This window comes from Delphinapterus leucas, chromosome 6, assembly GCF_059928025.1.
Source record: "Delphinapterus leucas isolate spDelLeu-1000000601 "Yukka" chromosome 6, BTC_Dleu_Yukka2, whole genome shotgun sequence".
In the NCBI taxonomy this organism is placed as follows: domain Eukaryota; kingdom Metazoa; phylum Chordata; class Mammalia; order Artiodactyla; family Monodontidae; genus Delphinapterus; species Delphinapterus leucas.
The window spans coordinates 114,341,849-114,364,277 of NC_143134.1; the positions used below are offsets into that span (position 1 = coordinate 114,341,849).

Here is a 22,429-nt window from a genome sequence, read left to right on the forward strand (position 1 = left end):
CCCTTGGCCGGCCCTTTGGGGACAAGGGCTCAAAGACATCCTGTTTACTCGACTCCTATATAGGACTGTGGGTAGAGGTGGGCCTCGGGTAGGCAGCCCAGGGGAAGGCTCATGGATGCACGTGCCACCAGAGCTCCTGAGGGTGGTGTCACGGGAGGTGGTGCTCCCTGTGCCTTGGATCATAGGAAGGAAATGGAAGCCTCTTCAAGGGGGTGGCTAGTCCCTGGCTGGGCAGGTGGGAAGCACTCCTCAGACATGGCCCAGACATTACAACACAGCCACAAGCCCCTATTGCAGGCCTGGGATGGCAACATAGACAAAAACACCAACACCCCAGGGCAGGCGGGGTTTCTTTCCTAACAGAAACATGTAAACAGAGCAGAAGCTACAGTATTCTTTTCCCACATGATTCCTCAGAGAGGAATAGACCAGGATGTCACTCAAGAGGTAGTTTTTTTTTCTTTTTCATGGAAATTTGAGTCAACAACATTATCACCTATTATAAGACATTTCAGAGAAAGAAAACAATGGTCACCAAAGGGCAAACATGATCCTTTGGCTGGCAGGGCTGGCTCTCGGATTTGGAAGACTAGCCTCCACCATTAAGACAACTTTTTTCTTGGGCTCGAAGCAAGCTCTGGCCTGATTCACAGCTTCCATTTGAGCCTGCAACTGATTCCTGAGCAGGCTGTGGCCCATTGAGGGCCACAGGCCCAGAGAAGGGAGGCCAGATGGGGACTGGATTAGGCAGAGGGACCAGGCATCTTGTGAGCCGGTAGCGGCAGGGTCACTGTGGCTCATGTTGCAGGACAGCCATAATTCGTCAAGTCTCAAGGGAGCCCAGCTCTGGCCAAAGAGGAAGCCCCAGCATCTTTTCTGGGGGCCCTGCCTCTGAGGAAACAGTCCAGGTCTGGCTCCCAAGCCCAGAAAAGAAGCTGTTGCTTGTGGTAGCCAGGAGAGGGGTTTCTGGGGACCCTGTAATTAAATACACATCCCTGAGCTGTGGTCCTAGAAACCCTTGCCTCAAGGCTAACCAGTTTCCAGCACCTGGTGGAATGATTGCCGTTTCTTATCCTGAGACACAGATAAAACATCACTTCACAGACACTGGACATAGATGCTTCAAGCTGAGGGAAAAGGGAGGAATGATCAACTGCAAAGGCAGAGGGGAGTGCAGGGGGACTCTCATGGGTCAAGTTGGGGAAAATAAGAGTGGTGGCGTTTTTGTTTAGTTTTTTTTTTTTAATTTTTTTTTTTTTTTACTTTAAAAAAATCAAAGAAAAATTTAAAGTTTAATAAAAGGGCTGGTCTAAAAGACTGGATTTCTTAAAACAATTGCAAAATTTTAAAAAGCAACAAGGAAAAAAAAGACATAGACCAGGGGCCCAGAGCTAAAGACTTGGAACCACTGCTCAACTTCCTGCCCTGCTGGGAGGCCAGAGTCCCTTTACTTTGGCCAACCTTGGACATGGCCTACATGTTGCCCATACTGGGTTTGTCTGTCTGTCTCTGTCTGTCCCATTCCCCAGTAAATTGAGAACAAACAAAGGTAGGATATGGGCAGCAGAGCAAGGCAGCTAGCTCAGAGAGTCCAGGGCTTTAAGGACCTGGTGACACACTGGCCACGGCAGGACTCTCTTCCCTCATAGGGGGTGGCAGGTGAGAGGCACGGCGCTGTGGAGAGGGTGACTGTGATGATGCCATGGAGACCCCTCAGTTCCCTCTATCCCTCCTCCTCTGGATCTGGGGAATAGGACAGAGGTTCTTGCCTGCTGCTTTCTGTCCCTGGAGGTTTGCCTACCTCACTTACAGATCAGGCCTGGCTGGGGGGCTGGGTATCCTCTGAGCCAGATGGAGTGCTTTGAGACAGGTTCTGGGGAGTTTCTCCAGACTGAGGGTAAGACCACCAAGCCTTGTGAAAAGACTCCAAAAGTCTACAAAGGAGCCATAGAGCATGAGTTGTAGGTGAAGTTCCAAGATTCCAAACTTCTGTCTTGGGTCAAGAAAACATTCAAAGGGAAAGGAAGGGAATAGCTTGTACGTTTAAACGCAGTGCAATGAGGTGGGATTCTCCTTTACCACACAGCCTTCATGGTCATATTTTTATGGTGGAAAAATTCTCACTCAAAGTGAGTGCTGCTGGTGGCAGGGGATCAGAGAGAGGACAGAAGGGAGGGGAATTACAGACAACATGCACAACTTTTTTCTTTTCCACTAGCAAAAAGGCTACCTGTTAACCAAACACCATGGGAAGAAAGGCAAAACATAAACACATCAAACCTCCCCCTCCAACCTTTCTCTGTGTCCTTCAAACTGAATTCACAAATACATCTAGTGGCTGACCTAATGTCTCCACACTGCTAGCTACACTCCTACCTTCCTCTCATAATACCTGAGTTTGCGACGCAACACAGTCACTTTACCCTGTTTTAAAAAAGCCCACGTCATAAAAGGACTGGGTGCAGAAGACATTAAAGGTGGTCCACAGGTCAGGCTCCAGCTCGGAACACAAGGCCACTTGGCTCAGAGATTCTGCAGGGCTCTCAGCAATGAATGGGCTCTTTGTTCTTGTGGAATCTGCTGCAAACATTTGTAAAAATGGATTTGTACAATGGCAACTTGCAGAACCTTTCCCCCACTCCACAAATTAACAACTTGCTCTGTTTAATGCTGCATTATCAAAGAGACATGTTGCTGCCTCATGGAGAGCAGTTCCCTCTGACTCCCAACCCAACCAGTAAAATGCTTAATTTAAGAGAAAAGCAATTTCAAAAAATAATAATAATTTGGCTGATGGAAATCTAGCAAAGAAAGATGCAGCACATAAGAGCCATCCTGGAGAAGGGGTCTCTGATATGTGTATCTTCCCCTACCTTGAGGAAAGCGGCTCGGAGTCTGACCTGTAGCCAAAGAGTGTGATCTAGTTGGTTAAATAAAAGAGCAGAAAAACAAAACTATTGTGAATTTAGAAATAAACAAATGCACACACACAAATCTTCCCACTGACATGTGAAAAACATTCTGGTTGGCGCTTTTCCTGAGGACCACGTCTCTTCTTTTTCTTTTCCTTTCTCAGAGCAAATGGGGAAACGGCACTGGGAAGTAATGCTCTGAGTTTTAGATCCATCAAGGGATAAAGTCATCACTCTGCTGGTACCCGTAACATTTCACCGGAAAGAAAAAATTACAATCCGACACGGACTACCCGATATGCACACAATGTGGTGGCCCTCTGAGTAAGAGTGCTAGGCTGAGCTGGGAAGAGAGCAAACAGCCTTTGACTAAACAGGCAAAAGGAGGTCCTGTAGGCCCCTCAAGCCTAGCCAGGGATGTACCCAGCTAACTGGCCTGTCTGCTGCATTGGCTGTGGGAGGTACGTGGGTTTAGGCAGGGACAACTGCTGTAGTAAGGCAGAGAAGGGAAAAGCACCTGAAAGAGTCCCATGACAGACCTTGTGTGACTGCTGGCCAAAGCCAAGAGGGTAAGGAACATTTCCCAGGACTAGGTGGGGCAGGTAGTGAAAGAACAAGGGGTCCAGGCCATACCTGCAGAGGGGGCAGCCAGGCCTTTAGGAACATGAGGTAGTTTAAAGCCCCCCTTCCCTTCCAGAAGCTTTGGACTCCAGCCCTCCAGACCTTGGTCAGTCAGGCCACTGATAACTCTAAGGGGCAGCTGGGCCACTCTGGATCTTGGGCTTACTATTCTGAAGAAACCTGGTTTCATTTTGGGAGAGATCAGGAGAGCATGGAGTAGAATGTAGGGACAAAAATTCTGGTCAGCAGATGGGTGAATGATCCTTCCAGCTGTTTGGAAAAGAGACTGCAGTTTCAGATTCAGATCTGGAGGTGGAATGGGATGGGGTGGGGAGAGAAACAGGGAACTCCAAAAGAGGAGTGTTTATGCTATTAGCAGTCTGGCCTTTGTCCCACTACTCTTTGAAGGTGAAAGGAGAGTAAATCAGTAGTGGGCATCAGGATTCTGGACATGACATTCTGAACTCACCTGTTCTTTTCAAAGGGCCAGTAGGAAGTCAAGTTTATAAGGGAGAGGCAATGAGTCTAAGGAAAGTAAGGAAACTAGGTAGCTGTGAGCCCCAAGGGAGACCGTAGGCAAATCCCAAGGATTAGCTTACCGCTAGGGCTTTGCCTAGGTAAAAAGGTGACAGTGGCAGAAATTAGTAGTGGTCGTATGGATGGTGGGGAGGGGAGGCCCCACAGTGTGGTGTGAGAGAAGAAACCCTTCTCCCTGAGGACTCGTCTGGAGGGAGGACACCTAACTTAGATTTGGTCACTGTGCCCAACTCTCAGCTTTCATGCTTTCCAAAGAAAAGAGATAGCTAAATCCTCATCTCTTGTCCTGTTCCCAATGTCTCACCCACTTTGCTTAGTAAACCTCCTAATACCACTTTCCCTTTTATGGTGTGCTCTCTTACCTGGTAATTCTGTAGCTAGAAAAAGGCAGTTTGCTCTCTGACAGACAAACGTATGAATCTGCTGAGAGCATGTGGAAAAAGTAGGGTTGGTCACACCCCTCCCTTTCCAATGAGGTAGTCATCTTTGTCAATATTATGGAAATAGTCATCTCAGCCCCATCCCACCCTCTCCCTCAAAATACAAAAGAACTATCTCTAAACAATGACAACACTGTAACATTAAACATCTTCACATTCTGTAAACTGCAAGGAAATGCATCGGCTGCATTCACACAAAAGCATGTGCATCATGTTGAAGGCCATACATTCAACTCTGTCGTGAAATAAATATATAGAAAAATGAGGTTAAAAAAACAAGACAAACAAACAAAAACTCTTTTGCTATGGAGGCAACTGGCAAGGCTGCTCCACAGCCTCCATCTTGGTCTCTCTGGCTCTTTCTTCCGGAGCCTGTCCTGCCCACCCCAGGCCTTGCCATTGGCCTGAGAAGGGGTGCTGGGGACAGGTCACTCCTTGCCCACACTTGTCTTGCAGGAATGCAGCACCACCTTAAAGAGGAGGGGCAGCTGCTCCAGGGGTACATTCACCATCTTTCCTGGGAAAAGGCAGAAAAAGAAGAGTTAGCCGTGGCCACTAGTAGAAGGGCGTGTTTGCCTCCTCTTGGGCTGGTGAAAGAACACTGCCTTTTCTAGTGACTGGGGCGAGGAAAGTGCCATGAGTTATTACAAAGGTAAAACGGACTGGGCTAACATCCTATTACCCAGACCTATTTTGGTGCCTTAGGGAGTCCAGTAATGGTGCAAGCTCTAATTGTTGCTACTATCCAAAGAATACTGAACTGTATGCTAGGTGTTTAAATACATTATCTCATTTAATTCTCACAGTATTTCTGTATGACAGATTTTACTTTTTATCCCCATTTTACAGATGAGGAATCTGAAACTGAAAGGTATTCCTAGATGTCCTCTTAGAGAGAAAATAACGAGAAACTTATATCCTATTTCATTTCCTAGTAGATTCTTTAACTAGCATTCTATAAAATACTGCTCTTCAGAATAGTATAATGGGTTAATAAAACGTAGCAAGGAAAAAGGAGATGGGGTTTACAGGGGCAAATAAATTGAGAAATTCAGGGTTAAAACAGGTTTTTTTTTTTTATTGGCAGATTTCTAAGAGCACTCAGTATGCTAATATACTTTGTAAATATGAAGCTATAGTTCTTCTCCCTGACAGAACCCTACAGTCACCTGGTAATTTTTTTTTAAAATACTGATGACCAGGCTCCACTCCATATCAATTAAGTCAGAATCTTTAGAGGTGCAGCGCAAGAATGGATATTTTTTAAAAGCTTCCCAGGTGATTCCAAGGGCTGTCACTGTCAACCCAGCTCTGTGGGGGAGAGTGGGGTATAATTATTGACCTGTATTTCACAGAGCACCTGATTAATATTTTGCTTGGTAGAACATAGTTTCAAAAATGCTGAGACATACACTATCAAAACACTCCTAAAATTCCAATAGTTTATTTAAGTCCAGTTCACACCTCCTAGATTACTTTGTGGCCCAAAAAGTAAAATTTGATTTTATCAGACTGAAAATTTTTTTCCTTCAAAATTGTACTGCTGAATTTTACAGGAACAATCTCAGCCCAGAGGTCACATTTCTGAGCTGCCCCTCAGTATGTGCTAGATAACTATAAACAAGAATCTTTACCAAATGAAGTAAAGCAACAACAAAAGCCAGGATTTCATGTTGAAATGGACCTATTTAAATGTCAAGAAGCTCAGAAAGGGGTTAAGGCCACAAAACAACTAAAACAAAAATTTCTTTATGAACACAGAATTTTTGAGATTTTAAAGATATCACTTTTAATGAAAGATCCTCAAAAACCTATAGGCAATTCTATGAAATAAAATCAATTAAAACATTGAGATATAGTTAGTTCACATGCCATAAAATCACCCTTTTAACGTATATAATTCAGGAAATGATGTTAATTTGAGAAACTCTGAGCTTCTTTCCCCATCCATAGAATGGCCATAATATCACCAACCACCAGTCCTGCAGAAATTGAGATTAAGTGATATCAGGTCACAAAGGATCCTGCACATCACAGGAGCTTAGGAAATGTTAGATTCTCTTCCCTACAAAGGAAAAACAAACTTCTCATTATAATATAACTTTTCTGAGGGCAGGGGTAGTACCTCTTTTATTGAGCTGGTGATAGGCCTGGCATCAGCATCCTGAAAACATTGCTTTCCTCATTCCCTTCACAAGTTAAGAAAAGCAAGGAAGGGTTGGAAGCCCAGGACCCAGAATGTTACCTGCAATATAGCGAATCTCAGGTAAGCACATCATGAGGTCAGGAAAACGGTTCGGCTGATGTGTATATTTATATTCAGTGAAATCCTGGCAAATGTACCAATATCGTTTGTTCAATTGTTCCAGCTGCGAGGCACTGGTCAGACCCCTGATATCTGTGAAAAAAACCACAGGAAATGGGAGGGGCTTTATAATGTGGAAGAAACACTGGCTCCTTGAATATGTGTATCTTTCAATGAAAAGTTATTAAACATTGCCTCAACAGGGGATCTTCTCTGTTTCTGACAGGGAGGAACAAAAGCTCTGGGTCAGGGAAGAGAAATAAGATAAAGGAAAAAATTATCAAGGACAATCACTAGACTGAGCCCCCTGAGGGCTAGGCTTATCTTTCTCAACTCTGTACCCAGCTCCCAGCACAGGGCTTGGCACACATGGGCACCAGTGGATGTTGAACAACTAACTGAATAATCTACCTTTCCCAATTCATCCTTCACAGTATCTTTAAATTTGCTCTTTGCTGGAACCATTCAGAAATCTTCACGTTTCTACATACAGTTACACATGGTATCCTATGTGCTTCTACTCATACTATTCTACCTGGGCCACTGGTATTCTACTGGGTCACTCCAGTTTTTTTTTCTGTGTATATCTTGTTTTATTGTGCTTTGCTTTATTGCACTTCACAGATATTGCATTTTTTACAAATTGAAGGTGTGTGGCAACTCTGCACCAAGCAAGTCTATCAGTGTCATTTTTTCCAATGGCATTTGCTCATTTCGTGTCTCTGTCACATTTTGGTAATTCTTGCAATATTTCAAGCTTTTTCATTATTATTAGAATTTGTTATGAGGATCTATGATCAGTGATCTTTGATGTTACTATTTTAATTGTTTTGGGGTGCCACAAACCGCGCCCGTATGAGACGGTAAACTTAATTGATAAATGTTGTGCATTCTGACTATTCCGTTAACTGGCTGTTCCACTGTCTCTCTCCCTCTCATCGGGCCTCCCTATTCCCTGAAACACAACAATATTGTAATTAGGCCAATTAATAATCGTACAATCGCATGTTAAGTGTTGAAGTGAAAGGAAAAGTCACATATCTCTCACTTTAAATCAAAAGCTAGAAATAATTAAGCTCAGTGAAGAAGGAATGTCAAAAGCCGAGACAGGCTGAAAGCTAGGTCTCTTGTGAGTTAGCAAAGTTGCGAATGCAAAGGAAAAGTTCTTGAAGGAAACTAAGAGCACTACTCTAGTGAACACACAAATGATAAGAAAGCAAAACAGCCTTATTGCCGATATGGAGAAAGTTTGATTGGTCTGTATAGATCAAACCAGCCACAACATTCCCTTAAACCGAAGCCTAATCCAGAGCAAGGTCCTAACTCTCTTCAATTCTATAAAGGCTGAGAGAGGTGAGGAAGCTGCAGAAGAAAAGTCTGAAGCTACCAGAGGTTGTTTCATGAGATTTAAGGAAAGCCGCTATCTCCATTAAAGTGTGAGGTAAAGCAGCAGTGCTAATACGGAAGCTGCAGCAAGTTTTCTAGAGATCTAGCTAAGATAATTAAAGAAGATGGCTACACTAAACAACATATTTTCAATGCAGACGAAACAGCCCTATATTGGAAGAAGACACTATCTAGGACTTTTCATAGCTCGAGAGAAGTCAATGTCTGGCTTCAAAGCTTCAAAGGACAGGCTGACTCTCGTGTTAGGGGCTAATGCAGCTGACGACTTTAAATTGAAGCCAATGCTCATTTACCGCTCCGAAAATCCTAGGGCCCTTAAGAATTACGCTAAATCTACTCTGCTTGTGTTCTATAAATGGAACAACAAAGCCTGGATGACAGCACTTCTGTTCACAACCCGGTTTACTAAATATTTCAAGCCCACTGTGCAGACCTACTGCTCAGAAAAAAAGATTCCTTTCAAAATATTACTGCTCACTGACAAAGCACCTGGTCACCCAAGAGCTCTGATGGAGATGTACAATGAAATTAATTTTGTCTTCATGCCTGCTAACACAACATCCATTCTGCAGCCCATGGATCAAGGAGTAATTTCAACATTCAAGTCTTTCTATTTAAGAAATACATTTCCTAAGGCTATAGCTGCCCATAGATAGTGACTCCTCTGAAGGATCTGGGCAAAGTAAACTGAAAACCTTCTGGAAAGGATTCACCATTCTAGATGCCATTCATGATTCACTGGAAGAGGTCAAAATATCAACATTAACAGGATTTTGGAAGAAGGTGATTCCAACCCTCATGGATGACTTTGAGGGGTTCAAGACTTCAGTGGAGGAAGTACTGCAGATGTGGTGGAAACAAGAGAACTAGACAGAATGAGAAGTGAAGTCTGAAAATGTGACTGAATTGATGCAATCTCATGATAAAACTTTAGCAGATGAGGAGTTGCTTCTTATGGATGAGCAAAGAAAGTGGTCCCTTGAGATGGAATCTACTCCTGCTGAAGAAGCTGTGTGAAGACTGCTGAAATAACAACAAAGGATTTAGAGTATTACATAAACTTAGTTGATAAAGCAGCAGCAGGGTTTGAGAGAATTGACTCTAAATTTGGAAGGAGTTCTACTGTGGGTAAAATGTTCAAACAGCATTGCACGCTACAGAAAGTTCGTTCATCAAAGAAAAAGTCAATTGACGTGGCAAATGTCACTGTGGTCTTATTTTAAGAAATTGCCACAGCTACCCCAACCTTCAGCAACCAGCACCCTGATCAGTCAGCAGCATCAACACTGAGGCAAGGGCTTCCCTGGTGGCGCAGTGGTTGAGAATCCACCTGCCAATGCAGGGGACACGGGTTCGAGCCCTGGTCTGGAAGGATCCCACAAGCGGCAGAGCAACTGAGCCCGTGCGCCACAACTACTGAGCCTGTGCTCTAGAGCCTGCAAGCCACAACTACTGAGCCTGCGTGCCACAACTACTGAAGCCCAAGTGCCTAGAGCCCGTGCTCTGCAACAAGAGAAGCCACCGCAATGAGAAACGTGCGCACCTCAACGAAGAGTAGCCCCCGCTCGCCGCAACTAAGAAAGCCCACATGCAACAACGAAGACCCAATGCAGCCAAAAATAAATTTAAAAAATAAATTAAAACAAACAAACAAAAACAACACTGAGGCAAGACCCTCCACCAGCAAAAAGATTACAACTCGCTGAAGGCTCAATGATGGTTAGCATTTTATAGCAATTTTTTTTGAGGTATGTGCTCTTTTTAAATAAATTTATTTATTTATTAATTTATTAACTTTTTGGCTGCATTGGGTCTTCGTTGCTGTGTGCGGGCTTTCTCTAGTTGCGGTGAGCGGGGACTACTCTTGGTTGCAGTGTGTGGGCTTCTCATTGCGGTGGCTTCTCTTGTTGCGGAGCACAGGCTCTAGGCACACGGGCTTCAGTAGTTGCGGCACGTGGGCTCAGTAGTTGTGGCTCGCAGGCTCTAGAGCCCAGGCTCAGTAGTTGTGGCACACGGGCCTAGTTGCTCCGTGGCATGTGGGATCTTCCCGGACCAAGGCTCGAACCCGTGTCTCCTGCTGCATTGGCAGGCGGATTCTTAACCACTGCGCCACCAGGGAAGTCCCCTGTACTCTTTTTTAAGACATAATGCTACTGCACGCTTAACAGATCACAGTATAGCATAAACATAACTTTCACAGGCACTGGGAAACCAAAAAATTCATGTGACTCACTCTATTGCAATATTCACTTTATTGTGCTGGTCTGGAACCAAACCTGCAATATCTCCAAGGTACGCCTGTAGACGTCTCTCTCATTCTCATATATGTATATGAATATTATATAGTGTGTTCATATACATATAAACACACACAATCCCCCTTTTTCATATATAGAATATAAATATTCTATACATAAATCGTACCCAGCCTTTGAGGCCCAGATCTCAGATTTCTGGTCCTCCAAGTAGTTGTTACTGATCTCCCCCCCATTTGAGGCTCAAGCAATGTAACAAGTGCCATCAGAATGTATACTTCTTGAGGCCAGGAACCTGGGATCTAATTTATTTCAATGTCTTTAATGCTCAACACAGGGCCTGGCCCAAGGGAGGCACACAGAACACCAGATAAATGCATGAAAGGTGCAGAAGCAAGAGGAAGAGGTCAGTATTGAGGGAGGAGTAAGCAAAGAGGGGGGGATCAAGAGTCTCTGGACTAGGAAACTGAATACAGGAACACAGCATTTTCAATGTCGTAGGCCGCAAAACAGCCCAGCCCCACTCTGAGAGTAGAGTACTCATACGCTACTCTGGAAGAAAGGGAACACAAATTCTCCTTGCATACTCTGCTTACCAGCAGCTACCAAGCGCCGCTCTGCAGGTAATACTCCATGTAAATCACACCCACCACTCTTCAAATTAAAGCCATGCTTGATATGGGTGTGTGAGTTTTGTGCACCCCCGCTCTGCCCTGAAGGGGCCCGTCAGCCTGTCACAGATCCCTTATCTCTAGTAGTTTCATCAGTCACTCTGCTCTTCTTCAGTCACTGGTAAACTTGGTGCATATTTTAAATGACGCATGTACTGTCCTTGATGTCTGTGTTTAAATGCATTAAAACTGACTAAACAAAGCAAATCCTCTTCCTTCCTCTATGAGTTATAGAGGCTGTGGCATTTAGGTTTGAAGAAAAAAATCCAAACCATGCTCTGTGCTATAGTGGGGCAGAATGATGATGAGGGCAGCACAGGACTTCCAAGATCGGTACCCACATGGTGTGACAGATTGTGTGACAGTCCTGAGGGTAAAGGGGGTAGGGGTGAAACATGAAGGCAAAAGGGCAAATATTCACTGACAAAAAAAAAAGTCTTTTCTTCCCACCCCCAGTTACTCACCTTGATTTAGGAAGTTAATTGCTTTCATGCAAGCATACTCCTCATTGCTCACTTTTAGCTGATGGAACTTGTGATACAGGTAGATGAGCCGCTCAATCACCTCCATCCCTTCATCACTAAATCTGGGGAACAGACACCGGTGTTAATAATGGGCTCTGTTACCAGTGGAGATAATGGAAGGGAGACAGAAGTCACCTACAGCTCCTTAAGGCAGCTAAGATAGGAAAGAGGTTGAGCTTGGGGGAAATGGAATCCAGACACATTTGTGAAAGACAGGTGAATCCATGGTTTGTCGAGAGGCCAAGGCAGCTCATACGAGCTGCTCTTCCCCAGGTCAGTTGGGGTCAATCAAATCTAAGTTCAAATCCAGCTCCATCACATACAAGCTATGAGGCCTTGGGAAAGTCCTCTGACCTCTCTAAGCTTTGAGGACCTCCTCTGTAAAATAATGCTTGCCTGCTTGGGGTAACAAGGGTCACGGGGGTTTGGGATGTAAATGTAGAGAAGTATGACATCGTTAAGATACTGCTGTTGTTGCGATGCAGCCTGTAGTAACAATGGCAGCTACCATGGTGACTCTATGTGAGCTACTGCCACAATGAAGAAAAAGCTGCTGATTGTATTTAAGTTCACTGTTTCCAGCATGGCTGAGGTTATGTACAGTGAACATTTTTACTGGTATCCCTTGACTTCAGCTAGAGAGGGAGGGGGGGAAACATAAATTGAGCCTCCATGTCATGCCAGTTTCTGTGCTGGGCACTTTATGTGCATTATCTCATTTAGTTTTCTCAGCCCTACGTGCTAGGTGAGATTATAATCACCATTGTACAGATGAGAAACTGAAGTTCAAAGAATAGAAGGGACTGGTCCACAAGCACACAGCTGGTTAGTAGCAGAGCTAGAACCTTGAACCTGGGCTAACTCCCTAAGGCCTTGATTTTCTCAATATCTGAGGTAGCATCCATTAGCAGAGAAGACTCAATGCTGACCATGCTGCTTTTTTTTTTTTTTTAATGTTTTTTCTTTCAGGAGTGTTTTTTTTTTTAATTTTAATTTTATTTATTTTTGGCTGCATTGGGTCTTTGTTGCTGCACGCGGGCTTTCTCTAGTTGCAGTGCACAGGCTTCTCGTTGCGGTGGCTTCTCTTGTTGCGGAGCTCAGGCTCTAGGAGCGCAGTCTTCAGTAGTTGTGGCACACGGGCTCAGTAGTTGTGGCTCACGGGCTCTAGAGCGCAGGCTCAGTAGTTGTGGTACGTGGGCTTAGTTGCTCAGCGGCATGTGGGATCTTCCCAGACCAGGGCTCGAACCCATGTCCCCTGCACTGGCAGGTGGATTCTTAACCACTGTGTCACCAGGGAAGCCCCCATGCTGCTTTCTTTGGATTAGGAGTTAATTCCTTGGGGAAACACCAAGTTTTAGGCAAAGGAGCCCTAGGCTGGGGAACTAATACTCTGCGTCATAGTGGGTAATATCTTATACCAGAAATGGAGATACTCCCAAACCAAGGAGGCAAAGGCTTAGTGGGGAAATAGTTTATAAAAGCTGGGGTAAGGCCCAGCATCCACTCTTCTAGGTGTTCCAGGCAGGCCTCTGATGCAGCTGAGTCACAGAGAGATGCTTAGCCTCAGAGTTGCTTCCTGGTGACTTGTTCAGATCAGGGTACTACAGCCCCATGCTAGGCAAGAAGCCCCTATCTGGGTAGGGTCCAGAACTCCTGGGAATGTACTACTGCTGTCTGGGTCCTATTGCTTTCTGTGTTGACTGTGAAGGCTTCGCAAGGGCTTGGCTTCCTGGCCAGGCAGGACATTTTCTCTTCCCTTGGGGAAAGCCTGGCTCCTGTTGGGGCCAGAGGCACCTGTACTTCTCAAGCACCAGGGGGAGCCACAGCAGCAGCTACTTGCAATCCGGAGCCCTGACCCTCTGGGTCCCAGTTTGCTAGTTTGAACTACCATGTTTCTCTCTGCTCCTGGCCCAATGGCTTTTACAACTTTATTAATACGTTCTCAGATTGGCTGATAGACACACTTACATTTAATAACCACTATAATAACCATACCTATTATTCTACCATTTGTTGAGTGTTTGCTACTTGCCAGGCCCTTTGTTAAATATTTTACATACATCATTTCATTGGATACTTCCAATAAATCCACAAAAAAGGATACTATAATCCTCTTTGTTCACTTGTGGAAACAAAGGCTCAGAGAGGTTATTTACTGTGCCCTTATTGTATTCTTACATTTTACCCTCCTGATAATCTGTGAGAAAAGTAATATCACCTTCATGTTAGGGAAGAGGAAGCAGAAGAGATGCCTTCTCCAAAGTTCTAAGTGAATAGAACAAATTAGTGGTGGTGGGGACAAGGTTTAAACCCAAGTTTTCTCATTCCAAGTCTGTTGCTTTCTCAGCACTACACTGTCCATTCCCTGACTGTCTTGTTCTTAACTGGCAACTGGGAAAGGCTACCACATGCTACCACAGGGGATACCTCAGGAGGTCTGTGTTCCCAGAGCAACTCAGCTCAGGGCCCAACCCAGAGTGGGTGTCGGACTCGCTGCAGTGCACAGAACTGCCCCTCCGCTGCCTCCATGATGCTGAGACCTGCAGGAAGCAGTATGCCTGTGAGTGAAGATCACTCCTCATCACAGCACTTTGTCAGCTACTTCTGTTCTTGCGAGGGAAAAGGTCTTTACTAAAAATGCCCATCAGTGTCTGTTTGGAAGGGTGGGGAAGAGACGGGATGGGGTAGGGCTTGAAAAAGGAGGATGCGGCAGTGTCAGCATCTGTCTGGTGGCCGAGCAGTATAGCAAGGAAAGATAACACTCTCTCCCCTCATCAGTAACCTCCTGCCGCAAGCGCTCGCTCTGACTCTGCAGAACCTGCAGGTGTGTGGCTACCAGCCAGACCCCTAGACAGCAATGCTAAACCTATTCCCAGTTGAGTCTTGACCTGAGGGACACAAAGGAACTCCCACATGCCTGGCCTGAGTATATGACCCAGATCTGCCCTCTCTCTTGGGGAGAGCACATACCCTCTTTCCCAAGCTTCCTAGGATAGGCAACCAGCATGGACCCCTGGCAGCCAGCCCAGCAGCCCCCACTCAATCTCCACAGCCTGACTGCAAAGATTTCCTCCACACCCCGCATCCCACCCCTTGATAAACAAATTGTTCTCTGTTCCATGGGCCTGCTTTCTCCTGCAGCCGTGCCTCCTCCACATCTGCCCACTCCACAGTTCTAACGCCCCTGTATTCCCTGTCTACAAATTATCAACATTCAAAGCCTGAAAGTTGGACAAACACACCCATTCTTCTTCTAGGTTACCATTACACAAGCACGTTAGGACAAGGAAAACATTCCTGCCAGGATCCCCCAAACCACTGGACCATTCAGTCAGCAATTGAAGCTGACACTGTGTAAGTTATGTCCCATTAAGGGGGCTGAAAGGCCCAGTTGTCTCTTTTTCACTCATCTAAATGCACCTACTCCCAGAAGCAGCCATCAGCCACATCCTTAGAGGAATTGCCATCTCAGCACCCACATATAGACTCCAAGGTGAAAAGTAAGACTGCAGCTCCACGACACATTCCAGAAAGTCAAACTTTTGAGAAGGCTGAAAAATGTAGTAATGGTAAAGAATCTGGGCTTTAGAGCACAACAGATCTAGATGATAATCTCAACTCCATCTCTTTTAGCTTTAGAGCCTTGAGTTTCCACCTCTCTGAACCTCATGCTCCTTCCTCATGTGTGGAACAGGGTTAATATTAGTACAGTCTCTTAGGGAAGTGGTGAGGACTAAACAAATGTTTGCAAAGCACTTAAGATGGAATTTGGCACAATAAACAGTCTATAATTGTTAGCTACTATCATTATTAACAGCAGCAGCAGCAGCATCACTCGTGTTATCACAGCAAAAAGAAAAGACTGTGTTTCCTGAACCTTACAGCTAGGGTCTTAGCAGGGAAGCTGTGAGGCAACTTTCCAGAGATCTGGCAGAAATGGAGCAAGTGTTCACGAGATAGAAGTGTCCATTAAAGCCCATCTAGTGCAAGGCATCTTCTCCTAAGAGTGAAGGAGTCTTGATTAGGGCCAGGAGCAGTCACTGGCTGGTGCTACAATCTGCTTTAAATCAAATTCACCCGGCTCACTGTCTGATAACAGCCTGATTAAGGAAAATGGGCACCATAAATTTGATTCAATATTTGAGAAGAGAAAAGGAGGTGGTCATGTATCATCTGGGAAAAGTCTTTCATGACAGCAGGAACTCGCTTGCACTCAACAGTTGTGAAAAAGTAAAGGCATTTTGTGGGAGTGGGAGTAATGCCAGAGTAGGCAAGGTAGGGAAGAGCTGTGGCCAATTACAGACTCCATGCTCTCCACAGTCTGGGGACTGCCTTACAGTGATGAACCTGATTCCAAAGGTTCTCGTACTTCCATTTCCTCTGGCCTCCTGGGCAGTTCCATATGCGTCTCAGACTCAACAGACCCCAAGTCAAACTCAGAGCGGCTCATCTCTCAACCTGTTCTTCCCAGGCTCCATTATCTTCGCTAAGAGAATTGGTGTCCACCTGCCTGGCAGTATCCCCAACTTTTCCACTCACTGAGGTCCCACTGACTTTACCTCCCTGTCATCTCTTAACTGTGTGCTGCCCTCTCTATTCCCATCGTCACTGCTGCCTTGACCAGGACTTGTATATTTTTACCTGGGCTATGGAACAGCTTCCTACACAGCCACTGTCTTCTAGCCTTGTCTATGCAATCCATCCTGAACTTTATAGCCACAGGGATCTTTCCAAAATGCAACTTGACATGTAATTGCTCGACTTAAAAATGTCCCATGACTTAATACTATTCACACAATAAAATCCGAGTTTTTTTGATTAGCATTTGAGCACCTTCATGACTCGTCTTTCCTGTACCTTTCTCTCCTGTCATTTCTCCCCTAATTTCCCTGCTTCTCAGATATATCCTCTCTATACCCTAATCCACAGGATTGCTTTTTGTTATCTGCACAAACCAACCACCCAGAATCTCTAACTTCTAGGACTCTGTGTTATTCCCTGCCTGCCTCTTATTCTCTATATCTACCTAGAAAAATGCCACTTCAAGATGCAGCTCAAATGTCTTTTCCTCTTTGGCAACCATTCCCTGATTATGCAAGTAGAGGTACTCACTCCTTAGTCTATGCTTTCACAGTCCCTCATATGCCCCTCAATCTCCACTAATATCACCCTGAACTGTAGATTCTATCTGCTTCTATTTGCCCCCCCCAATCCCCTAAACCAAGAATACGGGCTCTCATCTCAGAAACCATGTCTGTATTATCTGTTATCCCAACACCCCTCCTCCAGGCACACATAACAGGTGCTCAATAAATGGGCATGTTGAACTAACATGTTGAAGTTTAACTTGTATTTTTCCATTGAAGGATTCCACAGTGGAGTGAGAGTCCTAACAACGAATCTACTTCTTATCCTCAGAACCCACTTGCAAGCTCAGCTGCAACATGTGTTCCAGAGTTAGCACTGTTCAATACAACTTTCTGTGACGATGGAAATATATATACATCTGCAACTGTCCAATACAGTAGCCACTAGCCACATGTGGCTCCTGAGCACTTGAAATGTGGCTACTGTAAACGAGGAACTGAATTTTTCATTTTAAGTAACTTAAAGAGCCACCTGAGGCTAGCAGCTACTATACTTGATAGTGCAACTCTAGATTCTCCTTGGTAAGGACCCTTCCTAGAAAATAAAACTTCCCTCACTAGTTCAGCTGCTACTGGTCCCTGCCTTGCTCTCGGGGCTCAACGGATTGGAAACAGTGGGATGGGGTGTCTTTCATGAAGCTTAAAGCCACGGAGAACCCTGCATGGCCAGTGATCCTTGCCTACCTGCAGAGGGCTTGGGGAAACTCACCATTCTATAGAGAGGGGAGCCCACAGGCTGACTTTGTAGGCAGCCTCAGGCTGCACTGGTGGATTCCAGGCAAATAGGGAGGCCGGGCTCACTGCTGCAAACCCTGACAATATTAGAGCAGGCTGACTGCTATCCAAACACTCAGTCAGCCCAGAGATACAGAGCAGGAGACAGGAATTTGATGGAAACAATGAATTAGAGGCTCAAGACAAGGGGTTAGGTTATCTGCAAAATCAGATAGCTCTGTTTAAGGACAAAATGTCATCTGGGTTAAAAACTCTGTCATTTATAGATTACCATCAAGCCTGTAAGCATCATTAATAAGGAAATATTAGAAAACCAGGGGGAGAAAGTACCCAGACTCCTCCCTCCCTCAGCTGTGCAAAGGGCCCTTGAAGGTGTTAGAGCTTCGCTCCCAGCCTAAGTCTCAACTTATCTTTACGCCATGGTGATTAAGTGGCAGAGGGAGATGCACCTCAGTCCTGTGTAGAGAAGTTTGGGGGCTGGTACTCTACCTTCTCCAGCTTTCTTCGATGGAGGAACCTTTACTTCCCTCTCTCTTGGTGCTCTGGAATCCCATGACTTCCATTATTTTAAACTGTCTAATAAAGGTGAACTATTGAAAGGACTTTTAAATGCGATTTAAACTTTATGTTTCACATGGATAAATCAGTAAGTCAGAAAAATTGTATAAAGAGATCATTTTTCCTGATTTTGGGGTATTACCATGTGCTCCAGGTCTCCAAAGTGAGTGAGGAAAAGACCTGCTCTAGGCAGGGAGGTTAGAAGGATCCTAGCTGGCTGTGATGAAACTTTATGCCAGAAAACATCGAGGAGGAGAGTTTAGTATTTCAGTCCCATTCTCCTATCTCACTGCATCTGAGATACAGTGAAAGAGCCTTGACTTTCAGTTGGGCAGGTATAGGTTCAAATCCAGGCTCTGGGTTCAAATCCAAAACCCTCAAGGGTAGGCCCCTCTGAACTTCAGTTTTCTCATCTATAAAATGGGCATAACAACACCTACAGCGCTGGAGACTGTGACAAAGAAAGATAATAATGTAAAATACCAAGCCCAGTGCTTGGCACACAGTAGGTACCACAATAACTCCTGAGTCTTTTTCTTGGATTGTAAACTACAGCTCAGAGCCCCTCACCTTGTAGGAAATGTTCTTTCCAGATACATTATCTTATCTCAGTAATCTAGATGTGACCAAAATAACAGCTTAGCACTTGCTAAGCTTGCTGCACATTATCATTTATTCCTCACAACTACCTTGTTGGGGAGATACTGTCATTACCCCACTTTATAAATTCAGAACCTGAGGATCAGAGACTTGACCAAAGTTACAAAGCTAGTCAGCAGCAGAGTGAAGATTCAAGTCCAGCCACGTGTGGCTTTAATGCCCATCCTCTGGAGTGTCAGGCAGCCCTGTCTTGCAGAGATGACAATGGTTTGGTTGCCTGAGACTTTCTCCCCAGCCAGCAGCTCTCACCTATGTAGTTCTTCATCAGAGGGTGAGTACTTGGCGGTGACATCAGCCAGCTCCCCGAAGATCTGCTTGCTGTAAACAGTGAGGGAGGACAGCAGGATTAATTCCTGCCACGTAGAGCTCAGGAGGCACGTGTAATCCTTGATTGAGAGCTCGCAGAAGAAAGGCAGTTTCTTGATCCAGGCAATCTGCCTAAAAAGCAGCTCGTCAGCCAGGCGGCAAAGCAGGGCAAATAGCTCTGCTTGAGTCACAGCATATCTGGGGGGGTAGGAACAGGAGAAATTTACTTCTAGTGGCCAGAATGGTGAGGATGGGGGCAAAGGGAGAGAGTACTCCTAAGGGCACAAAGGGTCTCTGGCAGTGGGCTCCTTGCCCTTGACCAAGCATCTCCAGCTCCATTCAATTCAGTTTAATGATAAAGGGGCAGGACTGGGGCCAGCAGTAAGCTCAGGGCTGGAGGAGCAGATTTGATAAGAAAAGGTTGCAAAGGGGAAAGGAGGCTTAGAAATTTGTGCAATTATCAGGGAGTATGACTTTTAATGCTCCATGTGTTAGAAGAAAATTCCGTCACTTTTGCACCAGTTTTGGAAATGAGAGCTCCATTAGGGTGAATCTGGTGCCTACTCAATACAGGGATTGGCACAAAAATGAGCCTTGGGGCGAGATGGCTGAAAGAGAAGAGAACAGGTTCAGAAGCTTTTCTTGCTCTCATTGCACCCCCTGGTGGTGCGAGTTCAGGAAAGTAAGCTACTGCGGGATGGAAGGAGCAGGGCATTTCTCATCTCTGGGCTGGAGGGGATAGGGTCCCAGTTTTCTTTCTCTCAAGGCCCCTGTCATGACTCTTCCCCACACCCCCACATCAGATTTATAAAGGTTTTGGTGGTGGCCTTCTTGTGGCAGACATCTGAATTTCCTCTTCTGAAATTGGAAACTAGCTTAAGAAATCTCAGGATATCTTTTGGAGCAGAGGGGGCAGTCTAAGCTTAATAACACTCAAACAGCCTATGCTCCAGGCTAAATGAATAATGAGTACAGCAATGGGTGGGCTGAATTATTATCTACTCAGGCAGAGCTGACAGGATTGAAAGAGTATTCCTTCCACCCGCTCAGGCCTGCACACAGAGCACACGGCCCTAGGCTACTGATGAGTATGTTGACTACAGATACAGGCAGATCACAACCAGTTAGTGCCTTGAGTGCCCTGTTAAGAAGACTAAACTTAATGTATGATTATTCCCAGAATTACAGCTCATCTCTGGCACAGAAGCACTCAGACCCATTCCAGAGACTGGCGTACCTCGGCCCAACTAGAAACAAAAGTCCTTTAATCCCAACTCCATAGGGATTGATAAATAGCCCCCACTCTATGAGAAAAGATGCTCAAGAGAAAAATGAGGGACCACTAACTTCAACGATAAGCAAAGATTTGTCCTCTGATGCTCGAGTCATTGCTTATTATCCCCCAACTCATTCCAAAGCCTGAGGTACAGCAGCCAGGGATGAAGATGGGTGTGGGGTAGGGACCACTTTGAAGCTACAGGGCTAAATAGACCAAGGCTCACTCACCCATCTTCAATCAACATGGGCGTGCCCAATGGCTCCAGGTCCTCGGCTGACACCAGCTGATGAATCAGACTATATGACTGGGGATCCAGGCTGCGAGCTTGTGGGGGCAGAAGTGGAGAGTGGGCAGAATAGCTAAAAAGGTGCGGTATATATTGATAGTGTGGAGGCACAGACATCCCCATGTATTGATCCCTGAATGCCATGAATCCATTTAGTTCCACAGACCTACTGGAGAGAAAAGTCTCATGTCAAGCAGAAACATTGCAGGTCTACTGCCTACTCAAAGGAAGTGAGCTAGGAGGTGGCTCAGGTGTTCTCTGGCCATGCACTCTGTCTTCATTAAGCTAAGGACATAATCAATGGTTACACGCATGTCTTCCCTACTAGATGGGGTCTCTGTGCAAATGTGCATATGTGTGGCTCACCTCTGGACACCCAGAACTTGGCAGAGCTGTACTGAAAAACACTGGTTAAATGACCTCTCTGTACAGGTGCCACATTTGGAGAGTTTCATGGAATATTCATAGACTATGATGACAAAGGTGAGTGTTTGTATTTTATACTGCTAGGACAACTAAGTCAGAAACAGGCTAAGTGCCTTGCCAGGCCACAAAACAAATCCAGCACCTAGCAAAGAACCTGGCATGTGGCAACAACTCCCTAAACATTCAAAGGAAGGAACAAACTAAGGAACAAACGAATGAATGAAATATCAAGAGAAAGGAATATTCTTATCTTCCCCACCTTTCTTGGAGAAATCTAACAGTCAACTAGTTTTACCTAGATGACCCCTCCTGTAACAGGGGCTGGCAAACTATGGTCCATGGCCTGTTTTGGTAAATGAAGTTTTATTAGAACACAGCCACACTCATTCATTTACATATTGTCTCTGGCTGCTTCCACACTACAATGGCAGAACTGAGTAGTTGAGACCTAGACTGTGTGGATTGCAAACCCTAAAATATTTACTATCTGGCCTTTATAAAAAATGTTTCTCAACCCATGTCCTAAAATAAAGATTTCTGGAGAAAGAAAATCTTCCTTGGTAGCTGATGGCTGTATTTTACACCTAACAACTAACTTAAGATATCATTCTAGAACCAAGAGTCTTCAAACTGGTATTTCATGACACGAGCAAATCTGACTAACTTGAAAAGTTTTCACTGTTTCCTAAAATTTATAATGTGAAAATCTTCACTCTTGCTGAGGCAGAGAAATGATAACTTAATTCGATATTGTCAATGTGGTTTTTTTTTAAATGATAAAGTAAGTGAGAGAAAAGAGCTACAATTAAAATGTTATTCTGTTAGGTGAAGAATGTATGGGCACGGATAGTGGCTATAGCACTTTATCAATCTGCGGAAGAGACTGCTGACATTTTCAAGGTCTTTTGCTAAAAAATGGGCTGTAAAATGCTGCTTTGCGTCATCGTCACCCCAACCCCAAAAGACTGAGGAAGCAAGAGTACAATGGCTGAGACGGACTGGCAGGAATACCCAGCCCAGCTCAGAGGTTGCTTGTGGGTCCATTCTTTGGGTGATCCCTAGATGATGTTGGGTTTGCCTTGAAGCTCACCTGCAGGACAGTGTGGAGCCTGGTGAGGGCTGGTTGCTCTCTGAAGCCCTGTTCCCAGGGGAACTGTGGTCGCTGTCACCATGGTTGCTCCAGTGAGTGGCCTCTTCCTCAAATTCCTGCCCAGACATAATCCTTTCGATCTCTTCCTCTGATATCTTTGACAAGGAATTGATATATGTTAGACTGGGTGTTCCTTCTTTAGGACTGAGAACTTATTTAAACGTCATGGGGCTTCTTAGAACTCTCTAGAGAGAAAGCCAAATTCCCTCC

General features: G+C 45.0%; 1 protein-coding gene across 4 annotated transcripts in view; it reads right to left on the reverse strand.

The window, feature by feature from the left end:
* Nucleotides 1-22,429, reverse strand: part of NR6A1 (nuclear receptor subfamily 6 group A member 1) — a 206,910-nt gene continuing 184,481 nt past the window's right edge. For 2 of the 4 annotated variants that reach the window (XM_022578765.2, XM_022578767.2), the window contains 6 exons: nt 22,160-22,314; nt 20,585-20,812; nt 19,022-19,276; nt 11,613-11,734; nt 6,756-6,908; nt 1-5,027 (listed from right to left, as the gene is read on the reverse strand). In XM_022578765.2, coding sequence (XP_022434473.2) covers nt 4,939-5,027; nt 6,756-6,908; nt 11,613-11,734; nt 19,022-19,276; nt 20,585-20,812; nt 22,160-22,314 — 1,002 coding nt within the window. In that variant the 3' untranslated portion in view covers nt 1-4,938. The remainder of the gene's footprint in view (nt 5,028-6,755; nt 6,909-11,612; nt 11,735-19,021; nt 19,277-20,584; nt 20,813-22,159; nt 22,315-22,429) is intronic. The other 2 variants (XM_022578766.2, XM_089913745.1) reach the window with 2 other exon arrangements.